Source organism: Patella vulgata, chromosome 7 (assembly GCF_932274485.2).
Source record: "Patella vulgata chromosome 7, xgPatVulg1.2, whole genome shotgun sequence".
Classification (NCBI taxonomy): domain Eukaryota; kingdom Metazoa; phylum Mollusca; class Gastropoda; family Patellidae; genus Patella; species Patella vulgata.
The window spans coordinates 56,090,878-56,111,472 of record NC_065885.2 but is presented as its reverse complement, the minus strand read 5'-3'; the positions used below and the strand labels follow the sequence as shown (position 1 = coordinate 56,111,472).

Here is a 20,595-nt window from a genome sequence, read left to right as displayed (position 1 = left end):
GGGGGGAAGGATCCATACAACAGCTAGGCCTACTAAAAATTTTTTCACAGCCACTCCAGAGTTTCAAGTTTTTGCATTCAAGTATGACTGAATGGTCAGCTAGAGTTTAAACTCAATTTTAATTGATTAAAATTGCTAGAAAACTCAAAACTGAGATTGTGTTCATACCATTGAAATCACGCTAAAGGTACCCCATCATTATGAAATCGAAAGAGAAAGAAATGGGGTTTAACATCCACTCGACATAAACTAGGTTATTTTGGGACTTAACATATGGTTCTATTTTATTTCAATAATTCGCTTGCGCGTAGATGGTCTTTGTGGGAGGAAATTGGAGGACCCGGGGAATCAAAATCATGCCAGTTGACTCAATGACAGACATTATGATACAATGTGTACGCACTAACCATTCGACTATCTACCCCCGCCCCCTGGCAAAATTAAAATCAGTACGCATGATCAATGCCAGTCTTCATTAGCCCAGTTGGTGCATTGAACAGTAATAGGAAAACATGAAAGGTGTGTCTCTGACCCTACATATTAGAATTCCAAAACTCTCTGACCCAACATATTAGAATTCCAAAAAGAAATTTACTTTGCATTATTATCTCATTACTTTTATTCCATAAACATAAATTATATACAATTACATTTTACACAATCAAAAGATTTTATGAAACTAGAATTAATTTAAACAAGAGAGAGAGAAGAGAAAGAGAGAGAGAGAAAGAGAGAGTTTAAACTAGGTCATTTTGGTACTAACACTTGGTTTAATTTTATTACAATAATTCGCTTGTGGGTAGGGGTCTTTAGCAGTGGGAGGAAACTGGAGGACCTGGAGAAAGCCCACGAGGTTGGACAGGCAACCCTAGTACAAGGAGGAATCGAAACCAGGTCAGTTGACTCAATGACAGACCTTATGATACAGCACACACATGCTAACCATTCAGCCATCCAACCCCCTAATTTAAACAACATGAACTAGATGTTTTGACTGTCTAAGTGATCTCTTGGCATCTTTAAAAGGTTCAGTTTCTGCGAAGTCCTGACTATCTGTAACCATATCCTCTAGATCTCTATAAGCTTCAACTAATTTTTTCTTCATAAACTTTTTACTTGTTTTCTTGTCCATTAGTACATTTACTTTCCTTGTAATCTAGAAAAAAAAAATGTTGTGAATTAAAATAGAAATTTAAAGGACACCCAGATGTAAAAATGTTGCTGAAAATTCCCCTTGTGGTGACAAAGATACATGGACATGTTGCCAGGCAACAAGCACATGCTCAGCAGCAGCTTTTTAAAGAGTGGCTTTGAGGATCAGGGAAAATACTAATGCATGAAGAAGTTAATAGTGCAAGTCTTAAATTTATCCATATGATAGCCAAAAAGTCCCAAGATTGAAAAAAGATTCCCGAAAACTTCAAGCATAAATAATTTTGGTGACAGGGGATGTAACTCTGCGAAAAATTGTCCGGGGACTCAGATTTTCAATAGGGCATCACCTTAAGCTAGATGAACAATTCCAACTACATGTAGTTTGAAAAAAAAAGAATCCCATTCCATAAATTTCATAATTGAGGCCTCACATTGGTGACATTGGTACCCCCCCCCCCCCCCCAATGGAATCCTGATTATGCTTTAATTAAACATACTTTTGATTCTTCCAGTCCATCCTGGCGAAGTTTTTTGATGTCTCCCTCCAGATATTTGACATCTTTAGTCAATGAAGTGAAACTGCTAGCAACAGTATCAACCACAGCAGCTCTTCTCTTCAGTTCATCACCTATTACAGAATTCTCTGAAGAAGGAATAATTTAAAAAAGAACTATTTTATTTATTAAGTTTTATAACATATAGTATATGGGTCTGTCAGACATACATTGCATGGAAAGAAGTAAATGAAAATGAAATGAGGTTTAACGTTCTACTGTTTTGCTCCTATACTGGGCTAATGAAGACGGACATACGCAATACCGTGTACTATGAGGGAAATTTTGCCTGGGCAGCAGCACTATGGCCTACTCTTATATTGAAAACCAACTGCTATGGGATCCTTTACGTGCACACCTAAGTATACACAGGGCCTCAGTTTTTTTTATACCATCCGAACGACTAGACAGATGTCCTTGTCAGGCCCTCCATCCTGCACAAGGGAAAACCATTTCAGAAAAATGGAAAGAAGTGCACTCTGTACTTTATAACGGAGCTGTAAAGAAAGCTCTGGTGTTTGATTATGCTGGAGAAAGATACACTCAAGAAAGCAACTCTAGCTAATAATTGCTCTGCCTAACTCCTTTGTGCATTTGTTTGTATTGTGTACCCTCCTGGGAGTTAGCTTACCTTGACTCATTTCTAATTCTATATAGAAACAGAATATAAGAGAGATTGTGTATTTCTTCAACAGAATACGCGGTCATGTTGAGACTATCATATTTTATCTTTGTTTATATTGTCATGTTTGCAGTGCCATGAAGGAGAGTTTGACAAGAACAGCAACATTTTTGCCTTTTATTCATTTAATTACAACTATAAAGGGTTCTTTTACATGCACTTGGCTCGCTAACCTTGAGGTTCCATGTTCGGTGCCTGCGTTGGCAGAGAAAGTTCATATGGATTTTCCGGGGTGGTTCCCCCTTGTCAGTGGTATAGTTGTTTGGATGGGATGAAAAAGCGAGGTCCTGTGTACGCATTGGCATGCATGTAAATAACCGTTGACAGTTGAAATTCGATATAAGAGTAGGCCCTAGTGCCGCTGTTTGGGCAAAAATGTCCCTCAGCACTGCATGGCATATGCCCGTCTTCATTTGGAGAGTAGGACGTTAAACCCCATTCCATTTCATTTCATTTACATGCTCACCAATGTGTACTTGCATGGACCTCAGTTTTCCATCTCATCCAAAGGACTAGGCAAAATTGTACTGTTCAGCCCCACAGACACTGAAAGTGAGAACTTGACTTGAAATATTCTACAAATTCTTTGCTGGGGTATCCTAGCCAAGAGTTGAGTGCCCTTACCTCTTGATTGATCAACTTGGAGGATAAAGAAAAAGTACTGAGGACCTTAATCACCCGATGAATAAAGATCTGATTTGGAGATTATTTTGAGATTTTCTGCCATCTTTTAATATTGACTTAATGGAACAATACAAGAATAAAAGGAAATTTAGGGAAAACTAGCACAATCCACCTTTTATCAATATTGTACATCCCTGGCTATAGCTTTATGAGTTTAAAATATTACCAAGACAATGCTGTCCTGTATAGGTTCACAAGCTTGAAAAGTTAAGAATGTAAGGGAAATAACCCTCAGATATGAATTTTATTTGGTAGACAGAGAGAAATTGGGTTTAACGTCCACTCGACACAAACCAGGTCATTTGTGGATGAACTTTCTTGGCTAATCCTGGGATTGAACACTCACATAAAAGCTTGGTATATTTAAAGAAAAAAAATAATACAATATTCCAGGTTTTATTACAGGGTGTGTGATATTTGAAATAACATTTAAATAAATAACATTTTTAAATATATAAAAGCTTAGTAATTATATATAAACACATTTTTATACCTATATAAACAATACAACAAATAATACAATGTTGTAAAATAAACAAATGACTGTACATACATCAAGTGGTAACAATAATAATAATAATAATAATATCAGATTATAATTATATGAGTGGTTCCCAAACGGTGTGTGACAAAAAGCAAAATTATATGTCCCAACATAGTCCAAACCACGAGTGCAATTTTCTCAATCATAACTCTGCTACTTTTATTGAATAAAGAAATAAGTATAATCTTTGAGTGACATTTAGCGATCGGGAAACACATTAACAGAAAACAGTTTTTATAGGATACAATCACTAGTTTTATTCTAAAAGCAAGATGTTTTGACAAATATCCTCTTATCGTTATCAAGCACCACGATAAGAGGATATTTGTCGAAACGTCGTACTTTTAGAATAAAACTAGTGATTGTATCCCATAAAAACTGTGTTCTGTAAAGAAATAAGTAAGGTACATATAATTTTTCGGTATTTATAATTACCTATATTTCTACTTTATGCATTGTTCATATATATAAATACCTCTTTTGAATAATTTATGTAAAAGGTGTGCCAAAAGTGACCTGTGAGTATAAAAAAGTTTGGGAACCACTGCCTTATATAGTGTGTTATACTTGTCATGGATACTGGCTGATATTAAGAACAGAATAAACATTGTGGGAATGGTTGGAATGTCTATAATATAAATGTGTCTATTTGAATAATAAATTCAATTCCTACAAAATAAACTTACAACAACTGAAACAGGTCTGACTTGTGTTAAGGCACTTTATATTTTAAAGATTAATGCTATGATGATGACAGCTACACATAAAATGTTATTGCTAAAGGTATTTACATGTTCAATCTGACTAAAATACAGATCTATATTTTGTTTCGTTTTTTTATACTTTCGATGGCCTCTACTACATGAAGATCTGATCAGTTATAGTGGGAGGTCATACAAGTGGCTTTTGACCCTATGACATCAGCCATTTGATTAACCAATCAGCGTTGATGTTTCTTGGGGGTTACCCACAGTTCGGTGCAATTTACGCCAAAAATTTGCCGTAACAGACCTTTTCATTGGCTAATCCGTCGCATCTTCCAGAACACGGGTTATATAACAAATCTTCCAGATCCTAGTGTAGTAAAGCCAAATAAACCGAAATTTTGAACTATAAAAAACGAAACGAAATAGGATCTGTGTTTTAATCAGATTGAGGTATTTAAAGAACAAGAAAACTGATAAATAATAAACTGAATAAATAAAATAACTATTATTATGATCTCTTGGATCACTACAAGAGGCGGAAAAAATTGAGAAAAAATAAAAGGGCAGGTAGACATACCCTTGACATTGTATAGTGGACAATCTGTTGTCTCTAATAATAAGTGCAAGACTGCACCAACATAACAACCAAACAGAAATCCATAAGACAATCCCCGGACCAGACGCATAACACACACACATTGTAAGTAACAAAACATACTAGTGCGTAACAATCCAACGGGTTGTACAGACGCAAGCCCGAGTGATACATTCAGGCTTCACATAAAATGGCAACAAACTAACAAGGGAGGCAACCCACAACACGGAAAGGGAAACAACTTGCATTTCATGAAATACAAATGATTTGGTTGAATGTATTTACGTATATCACAGATATATATCTTGTTGGTTTATGGCGGCACAATAATAACTTTTAATAAACACCATACCCCTAAATATCCACAGTGAACAGATATTAGTTAATAAAATATAGTGTTTCTTAACCACTAACACAACAATGAAAGCTATTAATAATATCAGAAATAATTAAAAATATATTTCTTAGTGGTCCAACGAGAGTTGATTTTAAAATTCAAATATTCTTAGTCATTATTCGAATGCTATTTGAATATTTGATAGAAATTAAATGAACAATATTTGAATCCCTTTCGGTGCTTTTTCAAATTTTCTGAGATTGTGAATTTTTAAAATCAATATATTTTCAATATTTCATTGTTTTTTTTTTAATATCAATTGACTGCATTCAAGTAATATTATAAAATATCTCCTATAGGAGACAAAAAAAATATCTAACTGCTTTAGTCAGAAACAATTTGAATGAAAATAGTTGAATCTTAAGTTAGTACTAATATTTCTGTCCTGTTTGTCGTATCCGTTCATATTCTGCCATTTCTATCAGTATTATCACTATATTACTACAAAATAGTCTTCGATCGAATTCACAAACTTATTTATAGCATATATGCACAATGAAGTATTCGGTCCGGCCTTAAGAAGCACACTGATATCTAGTAACGCATACTTCATATTGACAGTAATCACTAACACACAATAATCCACAAATAAACTTTTATCTCTTTGCAAACTTTCTTTTGTTAAAATAGAAAATGATCTAGTTGCGAATGCTTAAATCCCAGGAATAAATCGGTTAATTCCATCTTCTCTACACTACTGGTATATATTGTTAGTGAAGTGTTATCTGTACTATGGCGTGACTCTGTCCGTTCCACAGATGAAGCCGATTAATTGGTGGCTATTTTAGTAGAGATTATAAAATCCAGATAAAGAAAAAGCACTGAAGCCTCTAGAGAGAGATCTACCTTCCACCCTTACCAATTGGTTTCGTCACAGTTGTCTTTTTAGGAATTTTCGTTTGTGTTTGGGCTGAAAGACAAAAAAAAAGTTAAGATGGCTTCAATAGCTTTACATTATGTATAAAACATTCATTTGATTGTCCAAGTCCAGTGTTTGGAAAATTGAAAAAACAACTTTAATCTAAATATAGGGTTGTGTATAATGAGCTACCTGGAAATAAGGCACCTGTCACAATGTCAGACACAGGTTCAAGCTTTGTCAGGCACAAAACCTCTGGTGCCTGTCATTTTGTCCGGCACTGATTTGTCCGGCACTAAGTTGAAAATGTCAGGTACTACTTCATTAGTGCCTGACATTTTGTCAGGTACATCTAAAACCGTTATTTCCAGGCCTGGCTACATGGAATGATTTGAAAATATCAAATAGTCTTCAAACAGTGTTGATAAAAAGCAGTCGTCACAGCGATCAAAATATACAACTGAGTATTTATGATGGTATAATGGTCATATCTGTAGTAATAACAAGTGGCAACTAGTATGTATTACATGGATTTTATTAAAGGAGCATTATGAGAGATTACATACAGAGTTAGTTCTCGCTATAATAGTTCAAAAATAGATAACGTAAATAGAATGTGATGAAAATTGTTCCACTCTGAACTGAGATATTGGCGATTGAATTTCATCATTACTAAAGTCACAATTATCCATTTTTATGTTTAATTATTTTTTAAAAATTGTATTCCAATCCGCTAAATATCGCAGGCTAGCGATGGCATTGAGAGTTGATTATGGTCTGGATGAGTTAATTAATGTCTAATTAATAATTTACATAACATTTCAGGCCTAAAGAAGAACCTCCATTATATTGCCTAAATCATGATTTAACTCAGTTTCAAATTCTAAAGTGATAGTTGAATATTTTTTAAGAAAGTCAAAACACAATTCATTTCTTTTCACTGGAAAACTAAGTCTGTGGGAGTTGTCTGGATTGTCAAGGCCTGTGGTCACACACATAAGGATAATGATGCCAGGTTGACCAAGACAACCTGCACGTGTCATATCATTCTAATAATAACACCGTTCAACAGACAATTGTGTCTAGATTCCATGTGTTTGAAGACGTTTTTTTAAAACTATTTTAAAATGACTGAACAAATGCAACTATCGCTTTAACATAGGGATAGAAAGAAATGGGGTTTAACATCAACTCACTACAAACTAGGTCATTTTGGGACTAACATGTGGTTGAATTTTATTTCAATAATTTGCTTGCGCATAGGGGTATTTAGCAGTGGGAGGAAACCACACCAATTGACTCCATGACAGACCTTGTGATTCAACGCTCACGCATTAACCATTCGGCCACCCAACCCCCCAGGGCTTTAACATGGACCACACTATCTACAGACATATTTCTCATGTACATGACAATGCCACAAAGTCTGGATTTTGGGAGAATAAAATTAATTTTAATAGTAATTTTAAATGAATGATAGAATTGTTGCTACCTGGTGGATGTTTGCTGAATAAAAGAAGCCTTCGAGGATTTTCCTTACAGCCATCTTTTGACATGAGATGATTTTTCCAGCTATCATCGCCCGGTGATACGTTTATGTGACACAATGGACAGTGAGTACTGTTAGCTTTAGCAGCTGTAAAAAAAAAAAATAAACAAAATAAAATATCTCGAAGAAAAACATTTGGATCTGTATTCTAATCAAACTGGTCAGGTATGATAAAAGGTTGCCATATTGGATAATGAATAATCACTATGGCGATGCTCGAATGTCAGTCCGGAAAGTTCTGAATTGTCAGAATTGCAATTGAGTGATGTGGAATTCAGTTGCATCACATTTCGGTCAGTCCTGATAACAGAGGTGGTGTAAGTAGAATCGTGACGTAATTAAACACAACCGATGTGTCTCATCTGTCATTGTTGGTTGAGATGTTTTCTTATGCAGTCAGCACAATCTCCCTTTTCACTCGATAGTCAGTATTTTGGGGGATTGAATGAAATCAATTCTGGAACGTTCAATTGTGTATCCCCATTATCTTTAAAGCTTTCAATTCCATGTTCAAGTTTGTAACAAAGAGGTCAACTTACGGGTACATGATTTCTCTGCTATGTGTGAATCATAGTCTGATTTACTGACAGCTTCTGAACATCGTGGACATTTCTTAAATGTATCTTTTTTCTCACAATCTTCAAGTAAATGATCAGTATAGCTGGCAATTTCTACAACCTAGAATAACATATATTTATATACATGTAAATGTAATACACGACACATGACGATAAGTTTAGCAATTTTCAGAACAGATGGTGTGAGGAAATTGGAGGACTTGCAGAAAACCCACGAGGTTGGACAAGCACCCCTACTCCTTCTCACTTGACTCAATGACAGACCTTACGATTTAACATGCAAGTGTTAAACCACTAGAGCCAGCACCTTACTCACTGACACTCACAGGATACCCAGGGCCGTAACTAGCTCAGAGCAATGTGAGGGGGCAGGAGGTGTTCTCAGGGGTGCTGTAATATTGACGGACAATGTGTATCAATTTTTTTTATGGTCTAAAATTTTTTCACGGGGGAGGGGGTGGGGACTTTTGGCAGAGGGGCTGTGTACCCGGGGGGGGGGGGGGGGGGGGGACTTTTTGCAGAGGGGCTGTGTCCCCCCCCACCTAGTTACGGGCCTAAGGATACCTAGCTTCGCCCGGTGGCCAGTAAATTTGATACTACACATGTGAGGATGGAGCTCAGCGCCGAAACATGATTCACCTAATGCCTTGGCACAATTTTCCTGGGGCCTAAATTTGATGGCCTAAAACATTCACGGGTTCATGCTAGTTAATATGATACCACGTATGTGGGGGTGGATCGCTGCAACGAATCGTGATGGGTGAACATACACAGACATCTTTCATTTTATTCATATAAATTGATCATAGCTAATTAGTGACAATTATCAAGCTGACGGGACAAACATCTCACCTGTCTACAATAATAACATCGTTTTAATAACGGACAATTCTTCCAATAATGTACATCTAAACCTTCTTCGGTAAATGTTGGGTTACGTTCATCACAGAATATACATACACTGAAGTTAAATATTATATATCATAACATGACACAATGTTTCCAGTTAGATTGGCTTGCAAATAAAATTAAAGTATTTATTTGTCTTATAAAACTTACTTATCTATATCAAATTGATGGTAAAACTTACTTATCTATATCAAATTGATGGTAAAACTTACTTATCTATATCAAATTGATGGTAAACCTTACTTATCTATATCAAATTGATGGTAAAACTTACTTATCTATATCAAATTGATGGTAAACCTTACTTATCTATATCAAATTGATGGTAAACCTTACTTATCTATATCAAATTGATGGTAAACCTTACTTATCTATATCAAATTGATGGTAAAACTTACTTATCTATATCAAATTGAAAGAAAAACTTACTTATCTATATCAAATTGATGGTAAAACTTACTTATCTATATCAAACTTATTATCATCGTCTGGCGTTGGTGGTTTACGTGGAGGTAGTTTTGACTTAGATTTACTTTTTGGGTCAGCTTTCTTCTGGAAAAAAGATTTCGAAAAATTTAGTGCTGTGTCAATTTCTTTCCCAGAAACGATGTATTTTATCTCACCCCCATTTTTCACTTCAAATTCAGTATCTTCTCCTGATACTGATGTCTTGATTATCAAATATGAACCGTAAAAAATCAAAGGGACTATTTTACTGAGCGGAACATAGGGTTCAATATTTATTTCAATAATTCGCTTGACTGTAAGGGTTATAAGGAGTGGGAGGAAACTGGAGAACCCAGAGAAAACCCACGAGGTTGGACAGGCGACCCTACACCATGTCACGTACAAGTGGGGAATCGAAACCACTTCCCTTGACTCAATGACAGATCTTGTGATTTCCCCCCCCCCCGAAGTGTTTGAAAGAGAACAGTATGAAACTGCTTCACACTCACTGACCAATAAACATGCTTTTACGTACTAACCTTATCTTTTGATTGGACTGTTTTTTTGTTTTTAGCATCTTTGAGGATATTTTCATCCACAGGCTGAAGCAAACACAAAATTACATAATAATTATTATTTCTTTCTAAATTGTGTCAAAGAGTAATGCTTAATTAAAGAAGCTGAATCTCTTCAAATTAAGTCAAAATACAGTGCTGAATTGACATTAACAATGGAAGTTTTGGTACAATAAATATCTTTCTACATATCGTCACGTTTCTTGCAAAATGACATATTAAGAATTATGCATTTGAAATTGATGTAAATTGCATCTGGTGTGTCGTTTCTATTTGATGGCCACAGAGATAACAACAGGGCGCAAGTTTCAAAGGCATTTTTCTCAATACTTGAATATATCAAATTCATCAGTTCGAGAGAAACATGACGATATAAGCAGAAGTTAATTTGTACGCTAATTTTAGTTTCATTCTTGGCCTTAACTGTCAACAGAATCAATTCTATTTCAACATTGCCTCTTGGTTTGCTGTGGCCTTAAAATTCTATCTGTAAACAGACACAAACCAAAACATCAAATTTAATTATATCAACACTTTCACTTTTTATACAAAACAAAGAAGTTAAGTTATTTTAAATTAATGTCATAGATTTAAACAGTTGTTTATCATAACAATCAACTAATAAAACATAAAATTAAACTTGATGAATTTACTTCCATTTAATATGTATGTATCATCTTATAGTAGTTTTCTTTAGATTTGCCATAACATCATTAGATATTTTGTGTAAATTTACTCAAAGAAGTTTTAACTCTCTCTGTAAATATGTGTTCACTGTAAATATTTTTGATGAATGTATGGCGGGGATTGAATAGTGAAAACGCATACAACTAGTGTGGAAATATTTTGTAGTGATCTGTGCTTCAAACATAGAAATTGTGCAGTTTATATCATGTGCTGTAATAGAAAAATAAATTGAAATGGGGGATTAGTGTCCTACTCTTCGTCTCCGACTGGACTAATGAAGACTGGCATATACCATTCAGTTTACAATAAGGGAAATTTTGCCTGGGTAGCGGCACTATGGCCTACTCTTATATATTGAATTCCAACTGCCAAGGGGTCTTTTACGTGCATACCAAGGTATACACAGGACCTCGGTTTTTCATCCCATCCGAACAACTAGATAGCTGTCCTTGTCAGGCCCTCTGTCCTGTACCACTGACAAAGGGAAACCCAGTTGGAAAATCCCGATAATTTGTATTAGAAGATGGAATGAGTGCAGTTTGTGTGAAAGTATTGTGTTGTCGGTAAAAGATTTTGTGATTTGTAAACCAGAGACAGAGAGGTTGGATTTAATATATGTCAACAGATTACAATATCTAGATCAATTTGTGCTCATATTGTGTTGTCAATATAGAGTGATTGGGTTTAAAGTCTGCAGATTACAATATCTATATGAATTTGTGCTCAGATTGTGTTGTCAATATAGAGTAATTGGGTTTAAAGTCTGCAGATTACAACTAGATCAATATGTGCTAAGATTGTGTTGTTGGTAAAAAGATATTGGGTTTAACTAGGGCAATAAGTGAATGACATAAATTATTTAAATATTTCACTTCCACTGTATGATATTTGATGTAGGTATAGAGATATTGGGTTTAACTAGGGCAGTAATTAACTGATATAATAAATAAATCATTTTTTAAAATTTCACTTCCATTGTATGATATTTGTATAATATGATATCTACATAGTTAATTTGTCCATTAGAATATGTTCTCTTTTTCCCTTTTGTATGCTCTATCTGCATCTTACTTTTCTGCACGAACTGGGCTAATGAAGGTGTGCCTACTGAATCACTCTAGCATAAAATAGACTTTAAAGAGAACAATGATGGACGCCAAATCACATCCAGACTAAAATAAAGATATCATTTTAGATGCCCAATTGTTTATACGATGAAGTGAAATGGAACTATTGAAGACGAGCATACGCCATGCATTGTGCTATGAGGGAACTTTACCCAGACAGTGGCACATTTATATGAGAGCGAAAAATGGGGTTTAAATAACGTCCACTCGAGACAAATTAGGTCATTTCGGGACTAACATATGGTTTAATTTTATTTCAATGATTTGCTTGCGCGTAGGGGTCTTTAGCAGTGGGAGGAAACCGGAGGACCTGGAGAAAACCACATTTATATGAAGACTACAGAAAGTTTGACAGAAACATCATAATGTGCATTACATTAATCTATTTTACTGCGTGCTGAATGCCACACCAAAAAAAAAAGGGTATGACCAATGTTTAAATCCACAGAGATAATTACATAAGTGTTTCCAAATTGACCATTAATGGACAGACGTCTGGGAGTCGGTTCAGCGCCGTTAACTGATAAACGTCGATGTGCTGGATCATAAATAGATAAACGTCTGTTAGATGTCTCTGGGCCATTAACAGACGGGCGCCGACTTGTTAGACTCTGGTCATTGATTGACATGCGACGACGGGAGACTTCAGGTAAATTGACGGACAAACGGCGAAGTGCTTGATTGTTTTCTTTGTTAGGCAAGCGACTGAGATTAGTGTTGAATTCATCTACCTCCTCCTCATTTGAAAGCTTGTTGTACAAATAATTCAAACATTTCAATACAATTACAAATAAATAATGTTTTATATTGTACAGAAAACCGAAATGTAGATGGTTGCCATCTAGTTATTGATTTAACTATTCTTCATCTATTCTTTAAGTGGCATTTAGTAACTGGGTAGAATAAATAAATTATAACACATACTTATGGAAAAACAGCTACTGATTTAAATAACACATACTTATGGAAAAACAGCTACTGATTTAAATAACACATACTTATGGAAAAACAGCTACTGATTTAAATAACACATACTTATGGAAAAACAGCTACTGATTTAAATAACACATACTTATGGAAAAACAGCTACTGATTTAAATAACACATACTTATTGAAAAGCAGCTACTTATTTAAATCTGTAGCTGTTTTTTCCATAAGTATGTGTTATAGTTTATTTATTCTACACGTAATTCACAAAAAAAGGTCAACAAATAGCAAAGGTTTTCTTCTAAACTCGTTTAAAGGCACAAAATTTCAGACTAAATGGAAATTATAGACTTTCAGTGCAAAATTTGATCAAATTGATCAATCATTCCCCAAGTTAAAGCCATCTAAAGTTTCGATTACTTTCTAGTCATTTCATCCCATCATCTTGTTTTTCTCTAAGATTGTTAGCCGACACCTGAACAATATTGACACCTGGACAATATTTATTTTCTATCTATAAAAACAATGAGCTCAAGATGGCATCTACCCTATGTTTTTTGTTTTGATTGTTTAGATTACTATCTAAAGGCTACTTCTGCTAAATTCCAATACGGAACTGACTGATGCCTTTGTCACATTGAAACGTTAGTAACACCCATATTCCGATACAAGAAATCACACACATATGGCCAACAAATCATTTCATGTTCATAGATTTTAGACTTCAATACTATATTTAGGTATTGTTCTGATAACCTATATAATTTCTATGCTATATTCATGACCTATATATAATTTCTATATACTGGAATACCATATTTAGGTATTGTTCTGAAGGATTCATTAACATGCAATACTGATGACCTATATATAATTTCTATGCTATACTGATAACCTATATCTATGCTATACTGATATTATGTAATTTCTATGCTATACTGATCATGAGGACCTATATATAATTTCAATGCTATATTGATGACCCATATATAATTCATATATACTGGAATACCAAATTAAGGTACTGTCCTGATAACCTATAAAATTTCTATGCTATACTGAGGACCTATAAATAATTTCTATGCTATACTGAGGACCTATATATAATTTCCATGCTATATTGATGACACATATCACTTCTATGCTATACTGATGACCTATGTATATTTTGTATGCTATGGATATAATTTCTATACGGATGCCATATATAATTTCTATGCTATCGATGAGATATATATAATTTCTATGCTATCGATGAGGTATATATAATTTCTATGCTATATTGATAGCGACTACAGTAATCTGGGTTTATTATTAATACTTACTGCTTTGCCTGTTTGCATATCTTTTAATTGTTGTAGTTGTTTTTGTAAGGCCTCTATTTCAGCCTGTTTCTCATGTTCTTGATCCATCTGTGATCTCTACAAAAAAAAAATTCAAACATCAGAACTTAGTTGGGTTAAATAAATGCCTAACAGAAAGAGCATGTGAAATTGGGCATTTTAAGTTGTGGATTTTATTTGACAGTAACCAAAATTAAACCAAATGAACATCTCCATTGGCTTCCAGTCAGTCAACATATCAATTTTAAAATACTCTCCATTACATATTCTGCTCTGTATGACAATTCTTCACCTCAATACCTTGGAGACCTTCTCAATGCCAATAGATACACATTTTATATCAAAGTATTATGTACTTACCTTAAGATCCTCTTTACTTGGTTTACCATCCACCTTATCAAAATATTCAAACAATTGTCTCCACAGTGTATTTTTACGATTCTTCTCGTCATCTGGCGGTAAATAATCTTTAACGGGAGCACCAACATCTCTATATAACATCTTTATAATTCTCTCTGCCGGATCACGAACATCGGCTGAATGATGATTTAAAACTTCCACACAAAATGGCATCATATTTTCTACAGATAAACCACTGAAATATTAGAAAACAAAATCAGGAATTGTGAGAATTCTATCCTTAATGAAAAATTTAAGAATTCCTTTGAAAGTCATCAACAAATCCCACAGAGCAAAATATAAAAATCTCATAAACTTTATACTATTGTCAACGCTATCACTTTGATGGAAGTGGACGGTAAATACTACGTACTAAGTTTTAAAAGTAAAAATTTGAATGGAAAAAAATAACTCTGCGAAATGCATTCACAGTTTACGATCTGAAATTGAAACTATTGGACTCCAAAATATACCATCAGAATATTCAGATATTGTGAATTTTGATTGGGTTCCTCCTTATGCCTCTATGGCCTTATATAATCAAATAGAGAGAGAGAGAAATGGGGTTTAACATCCACTCGACACAAACTAGGTCATTTCGGGATTAACACATGGTTTAATTTTATTTCAATAATTCGCTTCCGCGTAGGGGTCTTTAGCAGTGGGAGGAAACCGAAGGACCGGGAGAAAACCCATAAGGTTGGACAGGCGACCCTTCTCCAGGCGTACAATCGGGGAATGGAAACCCCGCCAGTTGACTCAATGACAGAACGTATGATACAGCGCGAGCGTGCTAACCATTCGGCCAGCCAACCCCCCTAATCAAATAGATGATCATCCTCTAGTCTGAAGTTATATGTATAGTGACTACTGTCAGAACATCACAACATTAAACATTTCCTTTTTTCTTACCTTTTATTCAACCCGTGATCTTTGTATAAAGATTCTAATATTTCCACATGACTTTGACCTATTCTAGGTGCAATAGACATTTTAAATGGCTTCACTAATTCATGTGGTACAACATAAGTAGGCTGAAATCAGAAAAAAAAAAAATTTAAAAAAAAATTAATGTTTGGTATTTCATCAACTGAACAATGTCTGACAGAGGATTCTCGTTTCAGTCATATCAGCTTGTCTTGACTGATTACCTGGAAAATTGTCAGTCTGGAAAATTATCTGTCTGTCAATTTCCATGACAGGAAATTAGAATTTCAAAGAATTCAACATTCAAACACAATAAATACAATAAATTTTTTAGTTATTTATAATATCTTGCCAATTAATATGAGGTAAAAACAAAATATGTCCCAACTGACTGACTGCCAAAATTTTGAAGTGAAAGCCCTGGTTATACCTTATCATTACCTCTAAGAGCAACTGATCTAAGATCTATATGAGCACTCAACAAACTAGTTTCAGATTAGTTAATGAATGAATGCTGATTAATGGTTTGTCAGCATAAACCTGGATATATGGCAATAAACATATGTTACATAGCACAAGATAAACTTACATATAATCACAAAATATATTTTAATACTGGTACATAAATAAAAACAAGTACCGGTATCACAGTTATTAAATGAAATTAAAAACAATATGTTAATAAGTGTAAATCAAGTTCTACTCACCTTTACATCTGGGAAATTTGCTGTTTCTAATATAAAACCTTTAGCATCATCTCGATTTCTAACAGCCTACAATCAACATAACAATAATGTCAGGAAGATATTTCATTTATAAATTACCTTACAGAATGCTATTTATAATTAGTCTAAAGAATGTCATTCATAATTAGTTTAAAGAGTGTAATTTGTCTAAAGAGTGTAATTAATAATTAGTCTAAAGAAGGGAATTTATAATATTTTAAAAAAGAGACCAACAACAACCATAGCAATCACGTATGACTTGAGCATTAGGAAATTTAAGATACTCTAGAGATCTGTTGATTCATAGTTAAAAGTCAATTTCATAATTTCTCAAACTGATACACATAACGTCACATCTTTTTTACTTACCGTATCACCAGCTTTGTGTAATAAATTAGGCAATGTTCTCTCACAAGCAGAAACAATATCCTGTTTTGGTATTCTGTAAAACAAGCCAACAGTGAGGCTGATGTCCCCCGCCGAAATCCCAAAATAAATAGATGACACATATTAATTAATCACACATTTATTTTTTTCAAAAGTATCGAGCAATCAAACTACACACTAAGTTTCATCACACCCTATCAGATAGAATCAATATTATCTTGTCCCAAAGCATAGACCAATGAAATTGAATAGCTCTGCTTAGCTTTAGCTTGAAAGGTTAATCATTGAAATCAGTCAAGACATTCACCTAATGAACATCTACATCAGGTTTAAACATTGTACCTCAATTAAAAGCAGAGTTTTTATGTCCCAAAGTCTTGACCAATCAAACTGCATATCGCTCCTTAGCCCAGGCAGAAAATTTGCACAATCAAACTTAGTCAAGGTAATGATATAATGAATCTATATTCAGAGTTTCATCGCTCTCACTTCATTATAACCGAAGTTAACGTGCCCCTAAAGCATCAACCAATCAGATTGCTTATCTCTGCCTACCGTAAGCAGACAATGTTCATCATCAAGTCCATCAAGGTATTCACCTAATGAATGCCCACACCAAGTTTGAACATTCTACCTCAATTAGAAGGAGAGTTATTGTGTTCCAAAGTCTCGACCAATCAAATTGCTTATTGCTCTGCTTACCCTCAGCAGAAAATGTTCATTATCAAACTTAGTCAAGGTATTGATGTAATGAAGCTATACACCAAGTGTTCTCACTCTCACTTTATTAGATCTAAAGTTATTGTGTCCCAAAGCATCAACCAATCAAATTGCTTATCGCTCTGTTTACCCTTAGCAGAAAATGCCTATCTTCGAACTCCATCAAGGCATTGACCCAATAAACACATACACCAAGTTTGAACATTCTAGCTCAATTAGAAGGAGAGTTATTGTGTTCCAAAATCTTGGCCAATCAAATTGCTTATCGCTCTGCTTACCCTGAGCAGAAAATGCTCATTATCGAACTTAGTCAAGGTATTGATGTAATGAAACTATACACCAAGTTTCATCACTCTCACTTAATTAGAGAGAGACAGAGAGAAAAATGGGTTTTAATGTCCACTCGACACAAACTAGGTCATTTCGGGACTAACATATGGTTTAATTTTTAATTTCAATAATTCGCTTGCACGTAGGGGTCTTTGGGAGGAAACCGGCGGACTCGGAGAAAACCCACAAGGTTGGAAAGGCGACCCTACTCCTTGTAACACACAACCGGGGATTCGAAACCACTAAAGTTATCGTGTCCCAAGGCATCAACCAATCAAATTGCTTAAATCCGCTTACCCTAAGCGGAAAATGCTCATCTTCGAACTCCATCAAGATATTGACCTAATAAACACCTGCACCAAGTTTGAACATTCTAGCTCAATTAGAAAGAGAGTTATTGTGTCCCAAAAGGTGTGACAGACGGACGAACCCATTTTAATAGTCCCCTGCTTTCTTCGAAAGGCGGGGGACAAAAAATGGAAACAAAATACTGAGTTTATTACAATCGATTTTAAGGAATTAAGTGACTGAATGTCAATATTTTATGTTCCAACCAATTCATATACTTGTTTGATAAAATTGATAAATAAATATCCTATGAAAGCAATACACCATAAACAGGAATAATGTATGTTTTGTAGGTAGGCTCTCTATTCTTTTACTCTATGTATTTGTAATTAAACAAGTTTGAACATTCTAGCTCAATTAGGAAGAGAGTTATCGTGCCCCAAAGTATCAACCAATCAAATTGCTTATCTCTGCTTACCCTAAGCGGAAAATGCTCATCTTCGAACTCCATCAAGGCATTGACCTAATAAACACATACACCAAGTTTGAACATTCTAGCTCAATTAAAAGTTATTGTGTCCCAAGGGACCCAAAGCATCAACCAATCAAATTGCTTATCTCTGCTTACCCTAAGCGGAAAATGCTCATCTTCGAACTCCATCAAGGCATTGACCTAATCAACACATACACCAAGTTTGAACATTCTAGCCCAATTAGGAAGAGAGTTATCGTGTCCCAAAGCATCAACCAATCAAATTGCTTATCTCTGCTTACCCTAAGCGGAAAATGCTCATCTTCGAACTCCATCAAGGCATTGACCTAATAAACACATACACCAAGTTTGAACATTCTAGCTCAATTAGGAAGAGAGTTATTGTGTCCCAAAAAGTGTGACGGACAGACAGGCGGACAGACGGACGGACGGACAGACGGACAGACAGACAGACAGACGGACGAACCCATTTTAATAGTCCCCTGCTTTCTTCGAAAGGCGGGGGACAAAAAGCATGATAATATTTCATGTTAAATTGAATAGATAGTTTAGATTTAAGTTTTAAGTCATCACCTGTTTCGATAATACCAAAAAATCCCTTTTTTTTGTGCAAGTAGTGGGGTCCTCCTGCACTTACTAGACATACAAACTGGCCAATTAAAGTAGATCTACCCCCATTTCCTTGGGATTTTAACAGATAAAGAGTGATATAGTGTGTAATAAATGAACTTACTTAAATCTAGCTACATATTCTGTTAATATCATTCGCAGTAAATGAATTGCTGCTTTAAATACCTGAAATAATATATATAACCTTATGGTTTGAGAGAAAGAGAAATGGGATTTAATGTCCACTCGACACAAACAAGGTCATTTCGGGACTAACATATGGTTTAATTTTATTTCAATAATTCGCTTGTGCGTAGGGGTCTTTAGCAGTGGGAGGAAACCGGAGGACCCGGAGAAAACCCACGAGGTTGGACAGGCGACCCTACTCCTTGTCACGTACAACCGGGGATTCGAAACCATGCCAGTTGACTCAATGACAGGCTTTATGATACAGCGCCCACGTGCTAACCATTCAGCCATCCCACCCCCCTTATGGTTTGATCAATCAACTTGAGCATTCACATGACAAGGGACATAACTATTGAAGGATTCAATGGAACTTGTCGAAATTCAAAAAGCTTCTTTGTTTCAATTACCTGAATGTTCACAACTTGATAATTCCCAAGGGACATAACTCTAGAAGAAATCAATGTTAAAGGAGCTAAATCACTAACAGTTGGGACCTAGAAATTTGACAAAAGTGGGTCGCAACGCATATAATACTGTAATATGAATGTATATAAACTGATTTACATTCAATGGTTTCCGTTTTTACTCCAATTTCAAATCATTTATGTTCGGCGAAATAAGCCAGCAGTCTCAAGCGAGTGCAAATTTCTAGCGTCTGGTTATTCCAGTCTACATACGCCGTTTGATTTGGTGCAAGGTGTCTAGCCTCGTCCCTCGAGTCTCTTGATACAACTGGGGCTGAAGCCCATTATGGTACACGATTCGTGTACCAATGGTAAAATGTTTATTTTGTCTTAAATATTGGATATCAAAAGCCCATCTTTTCCCGGTAAGATCACAACATGAATGTTGATTTAATTTGACAAATAAATCGTGTTTTCAATGTCAAAGATTTTGGATGATATTGAGTTCGAGACTTAGCTCCTTTAACAAAGGGAGCAAATTGTTGTTATAACAAAACATACATAAAATATCTTAATACTTACAGCATATACTTTATCATCTATGGCACGTTTTACAAGGAATATGGCAGCCTTCATCATATATTTGGACTCATCTTTAGGAGTTGATGACGGTAGTTCAGACATTTTTTTATAAACAGCTAACAAAGCATCTTCACGATATGACCAAGTTTTAGAATATGCTTTAGAAACCTATAAATATTTAAATCATGTACTCTAAAATGACATAAATTCTTACATGTATCA

At 34.9% G+C, this 20,595-nt stretch overlaps 1 protein-coding gene across 5 annotated transcripts in view; it reads right to left on the bottom strand.

Moving 5' to 3' along the window:
- Positions 1-614: 614 nt before the first annotated feature.
- The window catches only part of LOC126826793 (centrosomal protein of 104 kDa), a 46,184-nt gene continuing 26,203 nt past the window's right edge, over positions 615-20,595 (bottom strand). For 4 of the 5 annotated variants that reach the window (XM_050555871.1, XM_050555873.2, XM_050555872.1 and 1 more), the window contains 15 exons: positions 20,374-20,541; positions 19,323-19,384; positions 16,741-16,813; positions 16,354-16,419; positions 15,632-15,753; positions 14,681-14,915; positions 14,303-14,398; positions 10,200-10,262; positions 9,674-9,765; positions 9,157-9,265; positions 8,266-8,404; positions 7,670-7,813; positions 6,178-6,228; positions 1,653-1,798; positions 615-1,156 (listed from right to left, as the gene is read on the bottom strand). In XM_050555871.1, coding sequence (XP_050411828.1) covers positions 968-1,156; positions 1,653-1,798; positions 6,178-6,228; positions 7,670-7,813; positions 8,266-8,404; positions 9,157-9,265; positions 9,674-9,765; positions 10,200-10,262; positions 14,303-14,398; positions 14,681-14,915; positions 15,632-15,753; positions 16,354-16,419; positions 16,741-16,813; positions 19,323-19,384; positions 20,374-20,541 — 1,755 coding nt within the window. In that variant the 3' untranslated portion in view covers positions 615-967. Of the gene's footprint in view, positions 1,157-1,652; positions 1,799-3,457; positions 6,229-7,669; positions 7,814-8,265; positions 8,405-9,156; positions 9,266-9,673; positions 9,766-10,199; positions 10,263-14,302; positions 14,399-14,680; positions 14,916-15,631; positions 15,754-16,353; positions 16,420-16,740; positions 16,814-19,322; positions 19,385-20,373; positions 20,542-20,595 lie in introns of those variants that run through there. The other variant, XM_050555874.1, reaches the window with a different exon arrangement.